Source organism: Tamandua tetradactyla, chromosome 16 (assembly GCF_023851605.1).
Source record: "Tamandua tetradactyla isolate mTamTet1 chromosome 16, mTamTet1.pri, whole genome shotgun sequence".
NCBI lineage: Eukaryota > Metazoa > Chordata > Mammalia > Pilosa > Myrmecophagidae > Tamandua > Tamandua tetradactyla.
In genome coordinates, this window is record NC_135342.1 from 81759511 (window position 1) to 81785760 (window position 26250).

The 26250-nt window shown below is 51.8% G+C and overlaps 1 protein-coding gene across 4 annotated transcripts in view; it reads right to left on the reverse strand.

Moving 5' to 3' along the window:
* FBXO31 (F-box protein 31) overlaps window positions 1-26250 on the reverse strand; it is a 56332-nt gene that overhangs the window by 18379 nt on the left and 11703 nt on the right. Inside the window, exons 2-5 of one of the 4 annotated variants that reach the window (XM_077133242.1) lie at window positions 17376-17447; window positions 15762-15848; window positions 5325-5401; window positions 368-535 (exon numbers count right to left, since the gene is read on the reverse strand). In XM_077133242.1, the coding sequence (XP_076989357.1) occupies window positions 368-535; window positions 5325-5401; window positions 15762-15848; window positions 17376-17447 (404 nt within the window). Of the gene's footprint in view, window positions 1-367; window positions 4806-5324; window positions 5402-15761; window positions 15849-17375; window positions 17448-26250 lie in introns of those variants that run through there. The other 3 variants (XM_077133239.1, XM_077133240.1, XM_077133241.1) reach the window with 3 other exon arrangements.

Genomic DNA, 26250 nt, shown 5'->3' on the forward strand with positions numbered 1-26250 from the left:
CACCCGCAGATGGCGCGACGCAGCCACCCCACGGGACTCTGCAGGGCGGCAGGAAGGCGTTGCCTGACTTCATCAGCTGTGCACTGTGTTCCCTGGGGAAGGCCGTGGGCCAGGCCCAGGTCAGGGAGGAACATCTCCCTCACCGCTGACATTCTTGCAAACAGAGAAAAAGGCAGCAGTGAGGAGCAGAGATGTGACAGGCCAGCGGCTCCATAAAACCTACAGGTTCCAGCGAGTGATTCTTCCAGGGGCGCAGCACACCGAGCTAGCACATGGAGGGCCCAGTGGGGCGGGCAGGCCCCCAACCCAGGCGCTGGCATCACAGGCATGTGCCCTCCCTGCCCTCGGGGAGCCGGCCCTCACTCACCTGGACGTGGCCGTGGTGCGGCCCCCTGTGGCCATACATGCACTCGACCGTGGCTGCGTTCCTCTCCATCAGGTGGATCCTGAACAGAGGCTTGAATCTCATGGGGTTGCCCACGTGGGGGTCGTGGGGGGGCAGGTACATCCAGCCAATAATGAACAAGCCATCCACCTGCCCGGGGGAGACGGGAAGTCCGAGGGCGCCGAGACGAGCCAAGTCACGCCCCCTGGCCCACCGTACCTCTCCGCAGACATCTGCGGTGCCGTCCACCACACTTGCTGAGAACCCCACCTGGGCTGTGGTAGGACGGGGCTGCCACCTGCGGAGCCTCAGGCTTTTTTTTGTATTTTCTGGTAACATACATAAAACACAAAATTTCCAGTCCACAATGTAGTGGTACAACTACCTTCCCGGTGTTGTACCACCATCACCACTGCTTCTCAGCAAAACTTTCTCACCCCCCAGAGACTCTGCACCCAGTAGGCAATGGCCCCTCCCCATCATCCCTGGTAACGGGCAATTTACTTTCTGTCTCTCTAACATTCTAATCACTTTGAATCAGCAAGATCATTTTGCGTGTGACTTCCTTCAATCAACGTGATGTTTTCAAGGCTCACCCACGCTGTGACAACCAGGACTTCACTGCTTTCCACAGCTGAGTGAGATTCCACTGCACGTCTGTCACACCGTATCTGCCGGTCTGCTGGTGGACACGTGGCGGACACGTGGTGGCTCCCATCTCCTGGCTCCCGTGAACAGTGCTGCTATGAATACCAGCACACAGGCATCTGTTCAAGTCCTTGCTTTCAGCTCTTTTGGGGTTTATACTTACAGGAGAAGCTGCTGGGTAGTAAAGTAATTCCATACTTAACCTTTTGAGGAACCACCAAACTGTCTTCCTCAGCAGCTGCTCCATTTTACATTCCCACCAACAACACACAAGGGTCCCTATTTCTACACATTCTCACCAACATTTGTTACTCACTGTTTGTTTGTTTGTTTTAATAACAGCCAACCTACTGGGTTTCATGAAGCAGGATCTCGGGGTTTTGATGTGCATTTCCCTGAAGGCTAATGATGCTGAGCATCTCTTCACGTGCTCACTGGCCACTTGCATATCTGCTCTGGAGAAATATCTCTTCATGCCAAGTGTTTTTAATTAAAAATAAATATATGTATATAAAACTGTATTTTACATATATATAATATATGTATATAAGTAAAGCCTTGAATGTGAGCAAACCTTTTGGTGCTACTTGCAGCTCTAAAATGGGGGAGGGGGACGAGGGGCATGGAACAAGCTAAATGACACTGCGAGGAAGCAAAAGAATATTCCAGATGTGAGACACCCCGAGGACAAGACGTGATGGGAAAAACAAGGTGTGGGGAGAAGGCGCTGCTCTCATGAGAAAAGAGACTCGGAGGTGACACCGATGCCAAGCGAGGGCCTTGTTCAGATGCTGGGCTGAACAAACCACCCGTGACCAGCACACGCGGAGGTGGCTGGGGAGACGCCGATGTGGAGGGGCGCCGCCATGGCACGTGGCTCCACAGGAAGCGCCGGCGCTGCTTAGGGAGCACGCGGAGGGCGTGACGGGGGCTGGGATTTGCATTCAGTGCTTTAAACCGAAGCCCAAAGGGAGGAGCCACGGAGGTGCGCAGGCGCACCCCTGCTGACGCTGGGCCTGTGGGCACTCATCCCCTGCCCGCTCCAGCTGTGCCCATGCTGGAAATGTTCAGTGACAGACGGCAACGAAGACACCGCGGGGTCCAAGCGCGGGGAGCATGGTACCCCTGGAGCTCCCTGCCCGGGGTGACTGGCACCCACTCTAGGCCTCCCAGTCTCCGGCTCCACCGCAGAGGAGGTGAGAATGTAAATGCCCCTGTGGCTAGCCAGCCCGAGGCAAGGGCATGCAGCACTGTTCTCCCACCAGTGCCTTTTTCTCCTAATCATCTCCTGCTTTCAAAGACTGCATTTTTTTTAAGTCTATTACTCATTGCCAGTAAGAGTCTTTCTCTCTCTCTCTCTCTCTCTCTCTCTCACACACACACACACACACACACACACAGGGCCTAAAAGAAAGGAAAGCCACTTGCCCACCCCGCGAGCTGTCTGGCTTGCTCTGGGAAGAAACCTGCTGAAAGCAAGGCTTTTCCCTGGGGCACTCAGAGTAGCCATGGAGTGGGAATCCTAGCGGCTGTCCCCACCAGGCTGCAAAGGACAAAGAGGAGAGTTTATCCTGCTCAAACCCCCCTGGCAAACAAAATACCCAGTCACCCAGGAGGCCCACTGCCCGAAGTCACCAGGATAAGGGCCCCGGCCACTAGGAGAGGGGCACCCAGCAGCTCACGGTGAAGCCCGAAAGCAGAGAGAGCCCATGCATCCAAAACAGGTGCTGGTCGAGCCACACAGCGGAATACTATTGGGCCATAAAAAAGAATGAAGCTCTGAGACACACTACAGCGAGGTGAACCTTGAAAAACGCAATGCTGCACGGAAGGCGGCAGACAAGCGAGGTCACATATCGCACAATTCCACTTACATGAAATGTCTAGAATAAGCAAATCCATAGAGAAAGAGATCGGAGGCCACTGGGGCTGGGGGCGTGGGCACGGGGGGACAGGCTCTACAGGGGCAAAGCTCCAGGACAGTGAGAAGTCCTGGTGAGGGCTGCGCTGTCGGGCACACAACATGGTAAACGTAATTCATGCCACCGGATGTTCTCTTAAGAGTGCTCAAAATGGCAACCTTTATGGTACATAGACTGTGTTACAACACTACAATTTTTAAAAGAAAACAAGCATGCTGGATGCAGCTGGTCCTGGGCTCAGGTGCCTGTCCCCGAGGGTGCACGGTCAGTGGGAGGCCGGGAGCAGGGCTGTCTGAAGGGGCCCTCTCCAGGCTCGCTGCAGCGTCGGCTATGGTGCCCCCAGGACGGGCCGGAGGCCTGCCCAGAGCACAGCGTCCAAGTGCCCATGACCCCAGGCCCCGGGACTGCTGTGTGAGAGGTGCTACCATCAGGGCGAAAAAGCAAGCCCCACACAGGAGGAACTGGCACAATGAAGCAGCGGGCAGGGGACCCGCATACTCACACACACAACTCCCAGGCACCGCGAGGGGGCAAAGCTGAGCAGCTACCTCGCACTGTGAGACGCCAAGGCCCACACATATAAAGGGAGCACTGCAGCAGGAGCGCCCCTGGCTGTGGCCAAGAGCGTGCACCAACCGACCTTCCTGCCGGGACCAACCAGACACTGGAGCAAAGTGAAGCCTGAGTGCTGTCTGAAGACATCGGAGCCGAGGCATCGAGACCCTGAGAGGCGGAGCAGATGGACCCCCGCCCTCCCCGGGGCACCAGGGGCAGAGCTCTCGGCAGCACAGCCACCACGGCCCCAGGCTTTCGGGGCCCTTCGTCCAAGGAAAGTGGAGCCAAAGACGCAGCCTCACAGCTTCTGCCCCGACCCAGCAGAGGCGAGCCACCACGAATCCGAGCAGACGCAGGGCCAAGGGCCAAGGCACCGGGTGAGGTTCTGGCCACAGCTGCCGCTTGCCACCAGAGCTCGGCAAGCTAACGGGAATGGCCACCTGTGGGCCAGGCTCTCGAGCCAGCTGTTTGATCCATGCTTTGTTACTTACAGAGACGTCCAGTCCCTGTTACTCTGTTGTAGCCAGCAGTGTGATTCTGGGTTTAGTATTATGTTTTTTAATTAACTCCAATTTTCTGGTGAAGTCTTTTAAGTTTATTAAGACAGCTCCTTCCTATCTAGTTCCTTGAATACACTAGCCAAGGCCTAGCGTTCTCGTTTTTCTGGTCACCTAGCCTGCCCCTGCCTGAGCACGTGTGTCCAGTTGCGCGTGATCTTGGGTCAGGGGCTGCTGTGGCCGTGGGAGCTGACCCCTCAAAGGTCCCACATCCCCCCCAGGGACCGAGCAGGTGCAGCTGCATCTTGGGCTCTTTTCCTGACCCCAGCACTTCAGGGGTGTCAGCCAGAAGCCCTGACCTCATCCTTTCTGGGCCACATGAGTGGGCATGGTGTAATTGCGGCATGAGCAGTTATGGTGTGATATGAGTGGCCGTGTGTGAGCTGGTGTGGGAGGGCATGGTGTCAGTGGGCACGGTGCGAGTGGCCATGGCATGAGCAGATGTGGTGTGACATGAGTGGCCGTGTGTGAGCTGGTGTGGGAGGGCATGGTGTCAGTGGGCATGGTGCGAGTGGTCATGGCATGAGCAGATGTGGTGTGAGGAGCAGTGGTATGAGCTGGTGTGGTGTCAGCAGGCACAGCGTTAGCTGCCATGGTGTGAGCAGGGCTGGTTAGAGCGGCTATGGCATCAGCGGCCTGGTGTGGTGTCAGTGGGCATGGTGCGAGTGGCTGTAGCGTAAACAAGTATGGCGTGAGCAGGCGTGGCATGAGCGGCCATGGTGTAGTAGTAGGTGTGGCTTAAGTGGCTGTGGCATAAGCAGGTGTGGCATGAGCAGCCGTGGCATTAGCGGCTGTGGCACAAGCAGGTAGGTGTGGTGTGAGCGGCCGTGACATAAGCGGGTGTGGTGTGAGCGGCCGTGACATAAGCGGGTGTGGTGTGAGCGGCTGTGGTGTGAGTGGCCGTGGCGTGAGCAGGTGTGGTGTGAGCGGCCGTGGCATGAGCGGCCATGGCGTGAGTGGGGATGGTGTAAGCGGCCGTGGCATGAGTGGCCATGGCGTGAGTGGAAAAAGTGTGAGCGGCTGTGGCATGAGCAGCCATGGTGTGAGTGAGCAGCTGTGGCGTGAGCAGGTGGCAGTGACGGGGGGGGGGCCGGTGGGCGAGAGGCCCACACACGGGGAGGGGCTGACAGCTAGCATCACTTCCCACGACCGACCGCTGCCCATTTGGAAAACAAAGCCTGAGCCGTCAACAGAGAGCAGAGGAAAAGCACTTCCAGCGAGTCGATGCGGCGCCAGGCCGGGGCTGGGGGCACTCACCACCACGTGCAGCAGTCCTCCATACGGCCCGATGTCCGGCTGCCACAGCCCCAGGATGTGCCTGTAGCGGTGCAGCACTGTGGGAGAAGCAGCCATTAGACCCAGCACCCAACACCCGGAGCAACCAAGGGCAGGGAAGGGAGCAGGAAATGACTGTGGGGAAATGACTCATCAAGACCCTCTGAAGCCCAGGTGCATTTGCGAACCTTACCCAAGATCTGAAAAAGAATTCCAAGAATGAGTGTCTTTGAACAACTACTCCACCTCACGAGGGGCTGTTCCCAAAGCCCTGCCTCTGCTCACTGCCTCCTAAGACAGTGGAGCATTTGCTCATGAAGTAGTAAGTTTCCTGTCAGTGGGGGAATTCGGGCAAGCCTGGGAAGCCTCTTTTCTAGGGAATAAGACGGAGGAGTTAACACAAAGAGCTGGACAAGACTCTAATGCTAATGAGCCACACCCTTACAGGAGGGGAGCTTATAAAGCTACAAAGCAATCAGACATTTTAAAGTCATGACCACAGCTGACCACCTGGCGAACGGCTCTGCACAAGGTGCTGCTGAGTGCAAGCATCCCCCAGCCCACCCCAGGACCTGAGACCACGGGGGCGCACAGTGGGCAAAGTGCACCTGTGGAGGTGTGACACCCCTTCCAGGAGCTAGGGAGGGCTGTGGCCCCAACAAGGGCTCTCGGTGCGGAAAGAAGGTCGGCTCCTCGCAGGAAGGAAGAGGGAAGGCAGAGGGCACGGCTCAAGCAAAGAGGGGACGGGGAAGGGGCCACGCTTGAGACCCTGCAGGGAGCAAGGGCTTGGCAGGACAACGGGCTAGGAGCTGGCAACAGCAGAACCCCATTCTTCACTGTCCAGATGGCCGTGACCACACAGGCTCATCCCTGAGTGGCTTCTTCAGGCAGGCCTCCCCATGCCCGGACCCGCCCTCAGCACCCCCTCGGGTCACACTGATCCCCTCTGCAGTCTGGCCTCTCTCCAGCGCCTGCTCACCACTGCATCCATAGGCCCCGCGCCCCAGGCACCCAGCTCTGCCCCCTGCATTCCCGATTCTTCCACCTCCACCTGACAGAACAGATGAGCCCAAACACAGGAGCTGCAGACATGCCGCCCGGGCCTGGGTGTGGGCTCTGTGAAAGCAGAGTGAGCCGTGGGCTGGATCCACAGTGAATGTGGGGGGTGGTCCCGGGAGGGGGGGTGAAGGAGTGGAAGAAGGCAAGGTAAAGGTGCCACCCAGAGCTGCCAGGAAGCATGCCCTCACCTCCAGGCCCTGGGGAGGCATGCAGGGGTCCCACCCTGCCATCGCTACCCCTCCCCTCCACTGCTGACTCCCTATCACTCATCAGCAATAAACGGACTAAATAAACCTACACAGAAAAGAGAGGCAATTCTTACATGGGAAGAAGATATTGCTGACATAAATTCCCCAACTTCCAAATGACTATAATGTAAATCTAACTAAAACCCAAAGTTTTTTTTAATAAGTTGACAAAATGGTTCCGAAGTTCACATGTAAGAATAAACAGGTGACAAGCATATAACACAATCTAAAAAGACAAGCCCTATTAAAATGTACGATTATAAAGAAAATCATTGCACAAGAAGAAACAGGAGGTCGATGGAAGGACTGAAAGGACGACCTCGCCACTGCAGACCCTGTGGGGTATTTCGGGAGCTCACACGGGCAGGGCCAGCAGCTGCAGGGCTGAAGTGGATGAAAGTCAAGCCGGTTCACCTTTTTTTTCAAGGCCACCCACCCTCCCCGGCACCAACCCTGCCCCTCAGGTCAAAAGTGCTGCCTGCATTTTCACTAGAGATGACCTGGGAAAAAGGACACTCCAAGCCCGTCTGCAACCCACTAAGCGAAGATGACTTGGCACAGGTGACACCAGCCAGTGTCCTCGTGTCCACTTTCTTTGCACATATATATGTGCTGAATAAATGAATGAGTGAGCAAGTAAGGAACTCCCCGAGGAGTAGAACCGGCTCAGACAGGGCCCTGGCTGCAGGGTGGACTTGGGGTCTCTGCTAGGGTGGGGAGCCTGGATGTGCTGAGACAGGTCCACAGGGACCCAGAGCCGGGAAGGCAGGAGGTGAAGGTCTCAGGAGCTTGAGGCTGGAACCATCCCCAGATCTCAGAGTGGCCAGGGGTCTGAGGAAAAATAACCCTCAGGGAAGGTTTCCAAGGGCCTGGGTAGGGACGCAGCTTCTGCAGAGCTCCCAATACCCACATAGGACACACGGGAAGCCAGTCTGCACCACACCTCGATTGGCTGCTAAACACACAAGTAGCGGACAGACAACCACAAACACGCCCTGGGCCTTGGGCACAGGATGCAAGCCATGTTGGCCACCCTCTGCCAGGCATCTAGAGAGGTGGATGGTTGAGGTGGACCACAGATGGCTAGCGATGAGGTGGACAGACATTCAGATGGTGATGAGGTGGACAAACAAATGGTGATGGGGTTGACGGACAGATGGATAGTGATAAGGTGATGGACAGATGGATGGTGATAAGACAGATGGACTGACATAGTGATGAGGTGGACAGACAGACAAATGGTGATGGGATGGACAGATGGATGAATGGATGGTAATGAGGTGGACGGATGGTGATGAGGTGGATGAATGGATGGTGATAAGATGAATGGACAGACAGTTGGTGATCAGATAGATGGACCAACAGATGGTGATGAGGTAGATGGATGGACAGATGGTGATGAGGTGGATGGATGGACAGATGGTGATGGGGTAGATGGATGGACAGATGATGATGAGGTGGACGGAGGGACAAATGGTGATGAGATGGATGGACTGATAGATGGTGATGGTAGACAGACCAACGGATGGTGATGAGGTAGATGAACAGACGGTGATGGGGTGGACAGAGAGATGGTGATGAGGTGGACAGTAGACGAACAGTGATGAGTGGAGGAACAAAGGACAGAGGGTGACGAGGCAAGTGTAGCTAAGTGCTGCAGAATCTCGGTGATAGACAAATGGGCATTCATTCACTGCATGATTACTTCAGCTTTTCTCTGTGCTTTTAAAATTTTCATAATAAATACTGGGGGAGGAAAGGACTATCTAGCATGGTCCCCCCCATCACCACAAAGCCTCTCAACTTGGCGCCAGGCAATGTTCGGTTCTTTCAAAACCCACCAAATCTGATCTCTAAAGCCTCTAGAAAGACTGTTCAAAAGAACATGTCACAGATGCTTCACAATTTCAAGCCGGGTTTTTTGCTCAAAATCAGCTTCTCTTTGAAATAAAAATACAACCTCCCAAGATTACTTTTTTGCAGTCTGTCTGGAATTTTAAGTTCTGCCAAGTTTGCTAAAAGAATCCGTTCACCCCTCCTGGTTGCCCTTTGGGAAGGCAGCTCCCATTGGCTCCATATGCCTGGGACAACCACCAAAATGACCCTGGAGAGGCAGGCCATGGGTCATGTGGGCAAAAGGGTTACGGCCACCCACACAATTTCCTAACGCAAGTGGACAAACCCGTGTCTCATAACACACACTTTAAAAGAACCGGGTCAATAAAAAGGATCTCACGAAAAGGAAATATATGCATTCAAAGGAGATGTATGAGCATGAGTTTGCTCTACAGTTCCGATGACTGCCGTTTGCACAAGCACACTCTGGCTGTCCTGTCCACATCTCTAAGCTCAACGCACCCATGGCTCACAGCGGCTGCTGCGCAAGTACAGCAAGATGACTTCCAGCCGCTGTGCGCCTCCCCAACTAACTCCAGGATTCACCACCAAGTAGGTGCCCGCCTTTTCCATCCAATACTGTGTCAGTGGGATGGGGAGTAAAAAAAACTGGTCAACAGCATAAAAAGAATGTTCTCATTTTTCATGGTTGAAATATATGTTAAAATAAAGAAACAGTGCATTTCAGCAGCATTTTAGAAAAATATTACAAGTCAACACAGTTGCAGACTATGCCCGGGAAACACCTCCATGCTGAGCCCTAACCCCAACTGGTGGTTGATTAAATTATCAACAATCCTTAACGTGCATAGCAAGCAATGGGGTCCTGGACTTGGGAAAGGAAGGCATGTCTCAAGTTTGTAAGAAATAAATTCTATAGCTCTGAGCATTTTTCCAGAAGCCAGGCTACACCTGTTTCACAAAACCCACCTAACTGTCATAAAAATATAAGATTCATATAAAAAAAAAAAAAGAAGAAAGCTGAGTTCACTCTTTTGTCCACCCAGAGACCCTCACGGCTGAGCGTGCACCTTAGGGTCTAAGAGGAAAGATGTCAACCCCTGGGCCCCCCGCAGGGCAGTTAAACAGACACGGGCATGCCAGCCCAGGCTGTGCTTCGTTTTTAAAGTTCTCTAGCGGTTCTAACCAGCAGCCAGGACTGAGGACGCGCTGTTCAAACGCTTCCCAGACAATCTATGAATGTAAAGAACAGTAGAACAAGAAAACCACCTCATCTTGGTTTTATTTGGCTTTAGCTTGCATTCACTGACCACTGAGCTCTGGCGGCATGTGAACAGCTTCAGACGCTTTACTGAGTCTCATTTTAAGCCTGAGAAGGAGGCGCTGTTGCCTCCTGGCTCCCTTCTCTCCACTTAGCCCAGCTCCTGCTCGGCTGCCGTCCTACTGCCCAGTCCTTGGGGTCAGATACCCCAGGCCAGGACGCTGCTGAAAGACTTACGTGCATGATAAAAAAATCAAGAACACGAATGGCAGAAAAAGCGCCGCCCCTTTATTAAATGCTATTCTAAAACCTGGTGGTTTATTACCAGATGAGGGGACCTCTGACATTTTAAGCCCTTGTTAAAAAGAAAACAAGTCAGGACAGAGGCTCTCGAGCTTCAAGGCGCGCAACAGTGTGTCAGGACAGGGACTGCGGGCCCACCCTGACACACTGGGGCTGGGGTGAGGCCTGCATGTACCAACACCCCAAAAGATGCTGAGGTTGCTGGTCCCAGGATCCCATTTTGAGACCCACTGACCTGGCCTGACAGTAGAGCCTGGAACATGTTGGAATAATCCTTTGGGGCTAACACACTCCTATGTTTGCAGGTATTAAGAAAAGTTCTGTCTGCCTCTCAGAGGTCAGGCCACGACAGGGCCGAGTTTAGTTTCTCCCAGCGGTACTGACAAGATGCCAGAATGCTGGGTACAAGTCTCTGCTCTGGTCCAGCTCCTGGAACCTCAGTGTCCCCCAAATTAGGAAAAAGGGTCCACATCCCTCAGCCTCACAGCATGGGGGCCCTGTGCTCCTGGCACTAAGCTATGGAGGGAAGGGACCAACGTAAAGCAAGTGTGCTGGGCAGCTGGGCTTCGTGGCTCCAAGAGCAAGCGCTCCACTATCAGCTGTCATCTAGGCAACCGGACTGCACCGCTGCTGCTGCGGATGGCACAGTCCCCTGGCTTAAAGCGGCACACACCCAAGCACCACACAGGTCTGACGGTCAGAAGCCCCACAATCAAGGAAGGGCAGGGCTGGCGCTTCAGAGGCTCCGGGAGAGTGGGTTACTGGTCCTGTCCGGCCTTCAGGAGCCGCCCGTGTCCCTGGCCCAACCTCCGCCACACACCTTCAGTCCAGAAGTGATGTCTCATTGCCTTAAACTGTCTCCCTATCGGTCTGTCACCTCCTCTACGGGGTCCCTGGACATCCCAGGGTCACTCCCAGCTTGGATCCTAAATCCCTTCGGAGGCGTGAGGTGGACGGGGCATCTCTGGGAGCACCGCTCTGCCAGCCACAGCACAGAACAGGATTTCTGCTTCATTTTCACATCACTCCGTTCATAGTTTCAGAGGACTGTGCAATCTCTAAAGGAATTCTACTCTATCTGTAAGAAACACATTCAATATTTTAAAAAGATGCTGCTCACAAAAAGTGACCCCTAATGTAAACTATGGACTATAACTGTTTAATTACAATAATACTGCTTCATCACCTGTAACAAAGCCAACACCCTAAGCAAACTGAGGATAAGGGAAAACTGGGGGGAGGACATATGAACTCTGCCACCTTTACACGATCGTCCTATAAACCTACAACAGCTCTGATAAAGATAACTTCAATTTAAGATGTTAGTATGAGAATGAAGGCTAAAAGAACTGTTTTGTGTATTTTTTTTTTTGAAGTACAGGAAACATGTTCTGGCTTTTTCTAAGACGCTGGTGCCACTGCTGTCCCTTCCCCAAGAGCCCAGGAGCCTTGAATTGGGGCATCTGTGCCCATCCTCAGTGGATGCCCAAGGGAGCAGCTCAGACCACGCCCCGCCCACATGGGGTCTGCACCTGCCCCCCGGCGCCGGTGTCGTCTACGGAATGGAGCAGGAGCGCGTGGGACCCTCCACCGCCCGTATGGTGGCTCCTCTCTTCATCATTTTCTCATTTCAGGGGTGAAATCAGGGGGCTACAAAGTGCTTCCTTTGGGGACTGGGGTCTGTTACATACCAGGCACAACGTGGTCACAGTTCAGGACCCCCTGAACCCCTTCTCCCCTCGCTCCTGGCTGCGCGGTGTCCACGCTTGCGCTACACCTGCCCGCTCGCAAGTGCTGTCCAAACAGCAAGGCAAGCTCAAGAAGCGGGACCGAAGCGTACGGGGGCTTTGTTTCAGGAGACAGAGCTTCAGCACATGACACAGCTCCCAGCGGGAGAAATCCAGCAGAGTCACAGCATGCGGGGCCCGCCGCAGGGGAGCAGCTGGCTTCAGGGCGCTTGTCTGGTAGCCGGCCTAGGCAAGGCGACCTCCTGCCTCTGCTTTATGTGAAAGGCTGGCCTGGAGCAAAACCGGAGCCCACCAGGACTCTGGGGTTAGAGCAGGAAACCCAGGGCCAGGGCATCCCAAGGATGATCCCGAGCAGAACTCCTACAGGGGCCTCCCAGGGCCATGTCCAGGGCAGCAGCAGAGAGTAGCCCAGGCCACTCCGATTCACAGCTTCCTTCCACTCAAGAAGCACGAAGCCCCAGCTGGCACTGCTCACCACCTTCCCAAGCCCAGGTCCCGTGTGGACAGGCTTCACATCACTCACGGAAAGGTACAGTGCACCGGCCAGTTCTCGGAGTATTTCCATACCCACACCCCTGCTGACCGTTCATCTGCCCTCTCGGGAGCAGGGGACGGCCCTGAGGGCTGGGAGGTTGGGACCCAAGGGTTCCTGCTGGCCTAGGACAGAATCCAGGCCTCCGGGTCCAGGTACCCACCCCAAATTCCACCCAAAGAAAGGGCCCCAGCTAAAGAAGCCCCGACCCCCGTTGCCAGCAGGAGAGTGCAATGAGCTCAAGGTAGGAGCAATGGGGCTGGGGCTGGGGCTGGAGAGCAGGGAGGTGTTAAACCCTGAGCATTTGACCGTTAGGACAGGAGCCACTCCCAACACCAGAGAACTGCAGCTAAGGTGAGCTGAGGATGACCTGGGAGGCATGACAGCACACCCAGGCAGCCTCCAGGAGCACTCCCACTGCCAACCTCCAAGCTGCTAGTACAAAGCCAGAAAATCATCCCCTGTACTAAGGGATTTTCCCTAAAAATGGGGAAAGATAATCTGGCATTGCAAACGGACCCTGCAACTCTAGCACTAACAGGAAAACAGTCTGTTCTAATCACTGTCAGTTAAATCCAAGTGCAAAACTCCAGCGCATCTGACCAAAAAAAGCTTCTGCGTCTCCTGGGCACAGCGTGGGCTGTGAGCCGTGAGCTGGCTGCCTCACCCCTTTTCCTACTGCAGCTACAGGACAGGCTGCCCTCCACGCAGGCAAGGAAACAAGCAGCGTTACAACCACAAAGTCCGTTTCTGCAGAGCTGAGGTTCCTTTGACCAAAGGAAAAATCATAACTACAACTGTTGTGGGAGAAACTGTTTCCCAGAAAGACACAAGGAAGTCCTAACCGGAACTCGTGACTACGACCTCATTTGGGAACCATCTTTGCAGCTGTGCCTGCTGCCCTTCCGGACACAGGGCCTTCTGCCCTTACCTACTTCCCACTGCCTGCAGTGAGTTACTAACTCCACTCGGCAGACCAAAACTCTGGGGAGAGCCTTCCCAGCAGCCCCCTCTCTGGATCTGAGCCAGGGTCACCAGGGGCCAAGGGTGAAACTCAGCCTGGCTACCTGCTAGCCACGCAGGGAGGTGACGTTTAGCCAAGGTCCCTGCAAATGAGAGTCACCTGGGGCATGCCAGAATGCCAGCTGCAGACGTCAGGCCTTGGACTCTACAATTACACCAAGAGTGAATTTATTCTATTTAATTTTACATTTCAGCTTACTTTAGCGTCCCTGACATTCCTCATCCATCTGCACTCGTTACCGTGAGGAAGGCCTCAGAAGGAAACTCACCTCGCCCACTGCCCCAATGCCCCTCAGACCCTCATCACTAAGAACATCAGGCAACGCCGCTGCCAGGAGCAAAGCTGGATGACAGGAGACATGCCACAGAGCAGCTGGCCTGAGGCCAAACAGGGCACACAGAACGAGTCTCCAGCCTCGGATCACACAGACTGCATCCAGGACAGTACCCAGAGTCCACCAGCTGCTGATCGCTATCTCCTGCTCCAATCTTCTCTGACCTGCAGGACACGAGGCTACGAGGCCGTCTGGGAACACCGAGGTTTACATGGATCCAGCAGAAGCTTAAGCGGATAATGGAAGCAGGATGCACTCCCAAACTATTCCCAAACCACTCAGCACAGCGGGCCTTTCCGGGAAGATGTGCTAAGGGGAGAGAACGCGTGCTGAGGGGCGTGTTAAGAGCACACGGAATCAGTGGGCCTCAGGCGGGCACTGCTGGACTTGGTTTTCTCTTTTTGTACACCTGGATGTTCCAGGAGAGTATGGAGGGAAAGGTCAGCCGCCATTTAAACACATTCACAGAGAAATGCAGCCAATGTTAGCAACTGGTTCTTCGTGTTATATTTTCTGGATTTCCCTGGTTTTCTCCAATGCCTATTGCATTTCATAACTGCCCTAAAACCCTACAGGGCACTATCATGCCCCAGTGAAAACTAATCTACTCTGTGTAAAGCTGCAGCCAATTCATCGAGGGGAACACCACACTATGGTCACGGGTCTAGGCGCTCTGGAAGTTGGGGAAACCTGGAATCGCGTGGAGACTAGTAGGCCACAAAAAGCATCTCCGCCACCCGTGGAGACAAGGAGAAGCCACCCAATGCAACCCAGGGCCCTTCTTATGTCCCTGCTACCAGGATGGCTGCAGCTGCTCAGACCTCCACCCCAGTGTGTGCTGCAGAGGCTGCTGCTACCGCAGAGGGATGGCCGTGTGATGTAGCCAAGGCCTCCGTATGTGGCCACTTTTACCCAAAAGTGGGCTCATGAGGCTACCCCAGCACGGCGCGCTCGGCCGCTCCCGCCCATGGTTCTCTTGCACGGGGCTGGAGGAGGAGCCCTGAGGCCTGGCTGAGTGGGCAGAACCCGTCCCCAAGAGGCTACTCCCAGGAGGCTCTCACAAGGATATCATTACCAAGTCTGCATCTCCAACCGGCCAGGCCCTCCCGGTCTCAGCCCCTCCTGTCGCCCACCCAGACCTGGTCACAGGGGCGCGGGGCTCGCTCGGTCAGTGGCTGTGTCCATGCTCATGCATCCCCGAGCCCCTTCCCTAACTCCAGGTTATCCGGGTCACGCAACACCCATTTAACAGACCCCAGTGGCACCCAGAGTCTGACAGGGGAGTAGGAGAAAGTGCACAAACTATTCTTATTCCTTCTGCTCCACGAAGGTTTTGTCGGAAATCAGGCATCTGTAGACCCAAGAGGCAGCTAGCCTTGAGCCGTGGCACATTCAGACACAGCGGAGTGAGCAGGAGGGTGTACGTACACCTCCAGAAACTGAAACATGGTCCTTAATGCAGGCGGGCAGTTTTAATGTCTATTTATCTTAATAATCAAAATTCCTTCCCTCCATCCCAGTTCAACAGTTCCACACTAACAAAAGGCAAAAACAGCATGAACTGCATACAGAATACGGGGCAGAGAATTCTCCAGGGCTCAAATAATGGTATTCTACAGGGGAATTAGGAGCTACACTGGTCTACAGGGAGGGAATTCCTGGAAACTTCATATTCACTATTGAAATGTGAATGAGTAATAAAGCTTAGAAGTAAACCATGAGATTTCATTTTAGCATGGAAAGGTTTCAAGGCTCCAACGGCCTCCTCTCTGCCCCTCCCGAACCTAGTGGCTTCTAAGCACGTGAAAACCACAGAGGTGCAACTGCACAGGGGCCCAACGATGGGCTCCAGCGCCAGAGCCAAAAGCCAAACCCTTGGCCAGGGCCCACGGCGCAGAGCCACAGGGCAGCCCTCCAGGCAAGTGAGAGCGCAGCAAAGGTGAGCCTGCCCTCAGGGCCGGAGCCACGCCCAGGCTGGCCTCTCCTTCGCGCTCCATGCAGCTCCCTGGCCATGCTGCAGGCGCAAAGCGGGAGCCGGCAGGAGGTACATACTGGCAGGTGTAAACATCACGGTACTCCAGGTGCTCGTAGTCGGGGAGGATTTTCACGAAGCGGCCCGACTTCACGCGAGGGTTTATACCTAGACAGACACACAGCAGGGGAAGGGCTAGAAGGCTGCACTTTCCCTGACCACATACACATCTGCACATGACTCAGCGCCTGCTCCTCTCCCACAGCCCAGGGCCTTTCACACACCTGTCAGCATCCTGGCGCTTCGGGAGCCAGCGCCTGCCAAAGCCTACAAACCCTCTGGAAGGAAAATGTCGGGAAATGTACCCTTCAATGGCTGGATTCCTCTAAAACTGGTAAACAGGGCATGCTGTCTGACAGCTAAGGAGGGCCTCCACCTCGGTGCCCGCCTCCACCAGCGCATGCCTGGCACGTCCCAGGCCACGATCAGGGAGGCCCATGGGTCCCCCACAGCAGGGACACAAACAGACCCTGTGCCAGCCGAGACATTCACGCAGCCCAGGGCAGCTGCCATCTCCCTGTCTGTAGGTGTTCATTTTGTTTATTTCGGTGTTTTCCAGACTCCCAAATCAAGGCTGGCTGATTCTGCCCCTACTCCAGGAGCTGCTTCTCCAAGAACTAAGTATTTCTCTCCTGGACAAGGCTTTAAAGCAAAGTCACAAAACCTATCAAGACCTGAGGTCCTTGAAACAGACACTCGCTTTGGAGGGTGTGGGGCAAACATTTGAGGTTACAAATAACAGACGATGGTACTTACTCTCTGGGATTTGCAAACATCTTAAAGGGATCAAGAACCAGCAGTCAGAGACCATGGCTGCCTTGGAGCTCCGTCCTCTCCACAGTTATGTGCCCACTGCCCGCCTTACCCCACCCTCCCCTGGACCTCAGACTCACCCGCGGCCACACTGCCGCCTGCACACGCACGGCCCCGGCCCATGGACCTGCCCCGGCCCCCAGCTGAGATGCTGCCTGGGGAGCCTGCCCTTCCCCACATCCCGCCTCTGGGTGCCACAGGCCACCCTGAGCTCCAGACGCGCAGGCACACCTGTCTCCGTGAGGGGTTTACAACTCTCCAGGAGAAACCAGCCTTAGGTGTGCCTCGAGACGACAGGGATCCAAAGGCCGAGCACACTCGAAAGGCACAAGACAGGAATGTGCACCCCAGGCTCACAGACACCAGCTAGCCATGCAAAAGCAGCCAGGACAGCTTTTCACCTGAACACACAGAGCTCCCGTGGAGGGCTAGGTGCTGACTCCGACACTGATGCTGCCGGTAAGAGCCAACCAGATACTGCCCCATGGAGGGACTGAGGCCCGAGAGCCTGGAGCAGCGCGGGGGCACTGTGGGTAAGGGCAGGTGCAGGAGCCAGCCGTCTGCCCCCGACCCCCGGGCTTTGCTGGGTCCTTCACTGAGATGGGTGGACAGTGGAACAGTGCGGCTTTAACAGAGACTCATGCTGGTGGGACGTCCTGAAGGGAAGAGAAGCCCATCTAACTAACAGTAATTATGACTTTAAATGCTCTCTTAGAAATGGAACTGTGGACCAAATGATCTGTGCCACCCCTCGTGACCGCCCACTCCACGCAGCGCTTCTGCAACAAACTCGGCGACGGATGGAAGCAAGCCCGAACTCACGCTTCGCATAGACGTCCCGGCAAGACAGCCCCGCGATTTCCAGCTTCCGCAGGTTCTCACAGACGCCGTATTCTGTAAAGAAAAGGTTTGCTAGAGTCAGATCGAGGAGTCACAGAACCTCGGGGGTAGGGGGACAACCAGCCAGTAGGGAGAAGAACCGCGTAAGCCTCGGCCCTGTCTAAAGTTCCAAGTCTGTGTCCCTGGGGAGTCTTCATGGAATTTCTCCCCGTTCAGTCCCACCATATTCACTGGCGAAGCCACGGCTCAGTTTCCATCAGTCTCAATAGATGGATCTGCTTTGCACTGATTCTTCAAATAAGCTCTAAAACCCTAACTGCGCACGTCACAACCCAACAACCCGTCTGTAATACAGCACTGCACAAATTCAGCTGTCTGGGCATGAGCCTGCGTCTCATGGAAATAAGATCAAAGCTGCTAGGAGGGCTCTGGGCAGCCACGCAGGCCCACCTAACCCCAGCCCGGCTCAGGGGGCTGCCCGCGCTGTTGGGCTAAGGCCAGGTCCTGGACTAGAGGCTGTGCTGGCTTGAAATTCTGTGCCCCAGAAAAGCCACGCTCTCTTAATCCTAATCCAATCCTGGGAGGGCAAACCGATCGCAGGGTGGGACCTTCTGACTGTTTCCGTGGAGATGTGATCCACCCAGTGGTGGCTGTGACCTTTTGATTATACGGGGATGTGACCCTGCCTTTCAAAGTGGGTCTTGAATAGTTCACTGGAGTCCTTAAAACAGCCAACACAGAGAGTGGAGAGCTCAGATGCTTGGAGAGTGAACACACAAACAGACGTCTGGAGATGCAAGAGCTGAGAAGCTGTCTGAACCCAGAAGCCAGGAGAGAAGAAATCTCTGGCCCCAAGAAAGCTAAGCTAAGAGATGAAATCCAGAGTTTGCCCTGGAGAAGTTAAGTGAGGACACACAGAAGCTCAGAGAGGAGGCCACTGGAACCAGGAGCGAAAAGCAAGGAAACCCAGGAGCAAAGGGCCAGCAGATGCTGCCATGTGTCTTCCCAGGCTCAGAGGTAATTCTAGAGTGAAGGGACACTCATTGATGCCTTAATTTTGGATGTATTCATTACTTAGAACTATAAATTTGTAAGTTAATGAATCCTTTTTATAAAAACCAATCCATTTCTGATATATTGCATGCTAGCAGCTTTAGCAAACTGAAGCAGAGGCTCAGTCCTTTCCTCATCTGACACAGAGGGGACAGCCAGTGTCCACCTGACACAAAGGGGACAGCCTCTCAGGGAAGAACAGGTGGACACCGGCTGACCCCGCTGCGTCAGGTGGACACCGGCTGACCCCTCTGCGTCAGGTGGACACCGGCTGTCCCCGCTGCGTCAGGTGGACACCGGCTGACCCCTGTGTGCCAGGTGAACACTGGCTGTCCCCTCCATGTCAGGCCGCCCTGGGCCAGCAGCTGGGGAAGGGGTTCTGTGACATCTCCCCTGCCTCCTCTCACACTTCACAGAAATAACTGTTCCACCGACCCACAGCTATGGCACAAACATATTACCTTGGCCCAGAATTATTCAGGGATGCAGTTGCCAAACCATTAGTAAAATAATGAGATTCAAATGTGAACATTTTTAAATATGGAAGGATCATAACTTTAAATAAAAATACGCTTTCAGATCTTGATTTTATTAAATACGGGGAGGGAGGAACAATACTTTTTGTAGGATAAGCCTACTGACCATACATGAGGTTATACTTTAAAATTTAATTGTGCACCACAAGTTTATATGGACGAATTTGAAAATGGAATAATCTTATTTATCAAAACATTTATCACTAATGTGCACCAAGCTGGTGCTGGAGGAAAGTAAAAAGCAGATAAGTAAGACACAGGAGTAGAGAGTAAGCAAGAGAGGAGGACCTCGCCAAGGCCTTCCCGTGCCTGTGCATGCCCTCCAGCCTGCAGGGGACAACACCGTCCACGTCACTCACTCAGGGCCAGGTGGCAGTCGGGGACAGCACTGAGCGGCCCAGGGGCCTCTCCAGGCGGCTGCCAGCTAACATGCTCCACTGTCAGAGTAAAGCCAGTGCTGGCGAGAGAGAAGCCCCAGGGAAGCCAAGAGACAGAAGCTCAGAGAGCCTGGAAGCAATGCAACCCAGCAGAAAAGGCCGACGTCACCCTGTGCCACCCTGTGCCAGTGACAGAAGAGTGAGGATGGCCAGAGCTGGGGAGAAGGGCCGGCGTGGCAGCCCGGCTGGGGGCCGTGTGCGGACTGTGCGGGGCAGTCTGCAGGGTGGGGTGCTGGCTGGGGGCACCCCTTCCGGGAGCCGGGCCTGTGCTCCACTCTGAAGACAGTGGGGAACAGGTTCCCGGAGGAAGGTCTTCCAGCACACAGGGATGACGACTGTCTCCACGCTTCAAGACAACTTTTCTCTAGCCAAACAACTTTTAGGTATTTGAGACCTTTCCTATGGCCTGGTCCCGTAGCCAAAATTCTACAGAAACTGATGCACTTCTGCTCAAATAAGGAAACTAGGTGAAAGAGTGGATCTTTTAAATTATAGTGACCTGGGTTTTTTTGTGAAGTGCTTTATACTTAAAACGTCTATCACCAAATATACCAAAATACATCTTTTTCATAAGTGAATTATCAGTGTTTCTATCCCTGGAATTCCACGTGTGTTCTATTTACTGGATGTTTACATTTTAGGAAGAGAAACAGTTTCGCTTTTAAAAATCAAATATTTGTCATTTGTTGTTCCTAAGATTTTTATACCATAACCAAATTTGTTCTTATCTCATAAATTTAGTTTCTACATGAAGATAAACAACTGTAAAATTGAGGGGAAGAATAGGCTTTACTAATCAAATGATGCCTTGGCTTTTCTAGAAGAGAAGACTGTTTTGTTGTTTAAACAATAAACATGGGAACTGTTTCTAGCAAACTTTTTCAGGGAAAGTTTAGTGTTGTATTACGCACGAGACTGCCCCACCCTATGTATGATGCAGATTTGATCTTTATCTTCTTTAAGTTTCTCAATTTTATGATTGTACTTTAACAAATACCACATCATTTCATGTCTTTAATAAATGCTTCAAATGTAACCTATGTGCATAGAAGCTAGAGACAGGGCAGGGAAGACGGTTACACAGCAAGGCTGGCCTTAACAGCGAGGGAACAGAGCGAAGCAATGGTAACTACTCATGGGGTTATAAGTAACACTGCCACAGTGAAGGTGAATATGTATCCCACTGATCAAATTCTCGATTGTAAATAAGTTCTCCATGAACCATTTCAAAGGTCTGACATTGGACAAAGAATCAAAAGTAAAGAGGTTTGGGAGGAACCAAAATTGCACAGCATGGCCAACAGTTACCAGGAAGGCAGCAGCACCAGAACAATATCCAGGGTAAATAACGGAGGGAGGAGGGACAAGAGATAAGGGGAAGTTTTGATTTGATGTTTGGTGAGGCTATGTCTATCAGTTCTTTGTTTCTACAGACCAAAGAAAACTGTCTGAAATTGAGAGTGCTGCTGACTGTACAGTCAACTGAGGGCACTGTAAGACGTGGTTTGTTTATGCCGGACATTATCCATGGTGCCCAATAGATGGAGGGAGCCAAAGGGTACAATGACTGAGCAGCAGAATGGCAAATTATGATATACACGCACAACGGAATATGGTGGGACTACAGAAAGGAAGGACAGTGTGAGGCACACAATGAACTAAACAAACTCTGGGCATAATGTTGTACAAAATAAGCCACAAACAAAAGAGCAGATAACGCTATGGTCTCTTTCAGAAAATACTTATGAGAAAATGGGAGCCTAGACTGCAAGCTGTTATAAAAGGTGTGTGTCTTTCTAAACTCTGAGACACGGACCGAGCCTTACATTATCAGCTGGTATTTCCCTGGGACTCTGAGTAGCTCTGTGGCACCTGAGACTCAGAAGTGAAGTTCCGCGGCCCAAGGGTTGGCACAGATACACAACAACAGTTACGGCGGCCGAAAAAGACGTCAGGCTTCGAGCAAGATAAAAACGAGCCCCATCTGGCTGAGACTAGGTAAATCAGAATACAGGATAAAAGAGGATAGCGCGTGTACTCGAACATCCTGCGCGAAACCAAAGGCAGAGAGGGTTATTATGTCTGGAACCTCAGTTTTCTGTAACACATAATCCACACCAATCTGTTAGGTAGTTCATTTAAACAACCCAAACTCCCGGAATTCAGAATAGGAACAAGGTCTTGTAATTCTACACAGCTTAAAGTAATACCAGCACACATCTCAGACGATGGTGGGCTGATAATTTAAAAAGTAATGGAAGTATGGAATAAAGACGAATAATAGGGGGAACAAATGTTAAAATAAATTTAGATCGAGATGCTGGTGACCGGTGGGGGGGTGGGGTGGGGGGTATGGTATATATGAATTTTCTTGTTTTCTTTTTGTTTCTTTTTCTGAACAGATGCAAATGTTTCGAGAAATGATCATGATGAATATGCAACTATGTGATGATACTGTGAATTACTGATTATAACATGTAGAACAGAATGATCAAAAGCTAAGAATGTTTGCGTTTGTTTGGTCTTTTTTGGTATTTTAAAAATTAAAAAAAAAAAGTAATGAAAGAGTCTCTTGAGGAACTGGAGAAAAAATATGGAAATTAAACTTTTCCATCTAGGAAGCCCCACATACCCTCTCAAACATTGGGGACTCTCAAGAAAATAGGCCAAGCCTTGATTTTGAGGCTTGCCCTTATGAAACTTATCTCTGTAGTGGAAAAGTTAAAACTACCTATAACGAGGCCTAAGAGTTGTTTTTAGGAAACCTCTTTTGTTGCTCACATGTGGCCCCTCTCTCTTTAAGCCCAACTCTGCAAGGAAAATCATTACCCTCCCCACTATGTGAGACATGACATTCTGGGGTAAAGGTCTCCCTGACAACGTGGGGCATGATTCCCAGGGATGAGCCTGACCCTGGCACCATGGGATCAACAACACCTTCCTGACTAACAAGGGGAAGAAAGTGCAACAAAATAAGGCATCAGTGGCCGAGAGCGCTCAAACAGTCGGGAGGCTACTCTGAAAGCTACTCTTATGCAAGCTTCAGCTAGACAGTGCTATTTGCCACGGTTTGTCAAACCCTAACCAACATCACTCCTGTTAACTCTTAGGAACACCTCGGGTCTAACTGAGACACTATAAAATGTTCTATGCACTAAGTTTACTTTCTTGGAACTTATAACTTCCTGAGGGTTGCTGGGCCAGATAAATCCTGAAACCCAGAGAGACCAGCCTCTCCAAGAACACATCAAATAATTCCATCCCCCTCCCCTACACCATCAACACCCTTTCTCAACATGAAAAAGTCAGAATGGGCATTGTCCAAAGTTCCCTATACACTGGGAGAAGGATCAAAGGAGAAGATAGGATTTAACAAATGAGTACGATTGCTGGAGGAGCTAGAAGAAAAAATCTGAAACAGCAGGATGGTAGCCCGTGGCAGACTCTGGGATCTGTCCTATAACTACTGCATGTTGAAGAGTGCTTTGGGAAAAAAAAAAGTAACCTATATGCAAATGGTTAAAAACAAAGTAACGTGAAAATAGTACAGCTTCAAAGAATTCTTAATGCCACAGTGTTTTATTTTGACGATGTACCTTCAGTTTGATTTGGGACACTTTTTAAAAGTATTCTTTATCTGTGTTTGCAATAATCTCTGAAGAGATTTCTGCTTACTTCAAAAAAACAAACAAACAATAACAAAACCCGGTGCTGGCCTGTCCTCGGCCCTCAGCCCTCACGGACGCCTGGTGCCAGCCAGTGACCTCAAGGTGGCCCAAGGACCACGGGAGCTCCCCGAGGGAGAAGCTGGCAGCGCTGGTATCATAACGAAGGGAGCGAAGGACATGCTCTCTGGCCAGTTTTTGTTTTTGCTTTTGCTGAGGAGAGCTCTCAAGCTGTGCAAAGTGACTTCCTGGGACAAAAGGAACAAATAAATTCACAGGTTCTTAAAGAAAATGTCTGTTAATCTGTTAAATGGAACAAGGAAATAAAAGAACGACGAGATCTCTGTCCACAGAGAGGTTAAACAAAACCAACCCAGGAATTAGAAAAAGAGAAAAAAACAATTTATAATAAAATATTTAATTTGTGTGACAAATAACTGGAGCAATAAAATTGTTCATTTATAAACTGAAGGGATCAGATTATCTAAACTCTGCTTCCAGCGCTAATATCCTACAATTCTAATTGGAGAAAAAAGAAAATTCATCAGCAAATATTTATAAGTAGAAAGGGGCAGTGGAAAGAGCCTGTGGCAGAGCAGTGAAGCTGGGAGAGGCAGCCTGGCTGGCGGCGTGGCATCAGGACACCCTGCCCAGGGCCTGCCCAGGGCCAGCCCCGCCGCCATCGATCCCACGCGCTGAGTAGCGGCCCCTCCCAGCAGCTTCTTCACCCTGACCTCTGCGCTCCATTAGAGTTTTATTTCAGATATGCTGATACGAAACAATCTGTTCTCCCAATTGATCGGCACAAAGTGATTTCTGTAAAGTGTGGCTGGAGGAGGCAGGGGATTTTGGCAAATCTCAGCCCGCAGAGCCCGGGAGGCGTGGAGGAGAGTTCCCAGCGGGGAGGCGCGCGGGAGAGGGCACGCGGCCGCGGGCAGGGAGGCCGGAAGGCCAGGCCCTAGGCAGGTGCCCGGCCCAGCCCACACGAGCCACCCTGCTCCAGGGTGGCGATGGTCCTCAGCCCCCATGAGGGGGTGCCAACCAAGGAGCAGCAAAGCCCTGTGCTCCCAGAACAGCAGAGAGTCATTTCCATGGCTACCAGCAGCGGGAAGGGCAAAGGGACAAGAGGCTGTGAGAGCTGGACGATGGCGGAGGCTCCCCAACATGAGCTGTGGCCATGGGGAAAGGGACATGGCCACTGCCCACCTGGAGCATGGAGGGGACACGGTGCCAGGAAAATAAGGACCATGGCCTTTCCCTGCCACCCACCAAGTCTGGCCACAGTCTCCACTGGCTGAATCTAGTGGGCGAGGGTTCTCACCCTGGCCCCACACGGGGGGGGTGCAGAAGGGGTCTGCAGGTGCAAATGGAGCATGCCCAGCACATCCCCCCGCTGCAAACGTGAAGAACTGTCTATGACCAGACAGGAAGGTGAAGGTCCTTACACCCTCAAGCCACACCTCACCAATTATCAGACAGAAACATCTGTACTACTCTCCTGCCAGAAAGCATGGGGACTCCTTCCCAGAGGACTACGCATCTTTTGTGTGTTGTTTTGTTTTAAAAAGGGAGGAGTAAAGGGGTATGGTGTGCATAGTTTTTTTTTCTGTTTTCGTTTTATTTTTCTGTTGTCTTTTTATTTCTTTTTCTGAATTAATGCAAATGTTCTAAGAAATGATCATGATGATGAATATGCAACTATGTGATGATACTGTGAATTACTGATTATATATGTAGAATGGAATGACCACATATTAAGAATGTTTGTGTTTCCTGTAATTTTTTTAAAAATAAAACATTAAAAATAAAAATAAAAAAAAATGTTTTTTATCATGAAATATACATACAAAAAAATCAATAATTTTCAAAGTACATTTTAACAAGTAATTACAGACCAGATTTCAAAGTTTGGTACAGGCTACCATTCCACATTTTCAGGTTTTTCTTTCTAGCTGCTCTAAAACAACGGAAACTAAAATAAATATCATTCTAGTGATTCAGCAGTCACACTTGCTTCTTAAATGCCATTTTCTCTGCTGTAATTCCTCCTCCTCCTTTGAACCTTCTCCCAATGTAGAGGGGTCTCTGGGCTATGCCCATTTTAACTTTTTCATATTGAAAAGGGGTGTCAACAATATAGGATGGGGGATGGAATTACTTGATATTCTTGGAGAGGCTGGCCCCTCTGGGTTTCAGGAAAGCAAACTTAGCGCATGAAATGTCTACAGAGTCTCAGTTATAGCCCTGGGTGTACTTTAGGGTTAATGGAAATGATGTTAGTGTCTGGCAAACCATGGCATTCTGTCATATCTAGTTGAAGACTGCCTAAGAGTAGCCTCCAGAATAGCTTCTCTACTCCATGTAATCTCTCTCTCTCAGCCACTGATATTTTATTTTGTAACATTTCTGTTCCCCCTTTAAATCCAGAAGGCGTTGTCGATCCCTAGGAGCCAGGGCCAGGCTCAACCCTGGGAGTCATGTCCCCTGTTGTCAGGGAGACTTTCACCCCTGAATATCGTGTTCCACGTGAAAAGGGTAATGATTTTCCTTGCAGAATTGGGCTGAGAGAGAGAGAGAGAGAGAGAGAGAGAGAGAGAGAGGACACATCTGAGCAACAAAAGGGTTCCTGGAAACAACTCTTCAGTATAATTATACGTAGTCTTAACTTCTCCACTATGGATATGTTAGTAAGGGCAAGCCTCAAAATCAAGGCCTTGGGGGGGCCACGGCAGCTCAGTGGCAGAGTTCTCGTCTGCCATGCTGGAGACCCAGGTTTGATTCCCAATGCCTGCCCATGCAAATAAAAATGAAGGGCCTGTCCTATTTTCTCGTAAGTCCCTAATGTTTGAGAGAATACCAAGGGTTTTTAAATGGGAAAATTTTTAATTTCCATATTTTTTCTCTAATCCCTCAAGGGACTCTACCAATACTTTCTAATTTATCAGCCCACCATTGTCTGGGACATATCCTGGTATTACATTAGCTTTACAGAGTTACAAAGCCATTCTGGACTCCAGGAGTTTGGGTTGTGTAAAGAAGCTACCCAGAAGGATGATTAGATCGGTGTTTCTGACACAACAAACCACTCTGCCTTTGGTCCCATACAACAGGTGACGTCCTAAGTACATACACTATATCTTTTCCTCTATAGTCTGATTTACCTCAG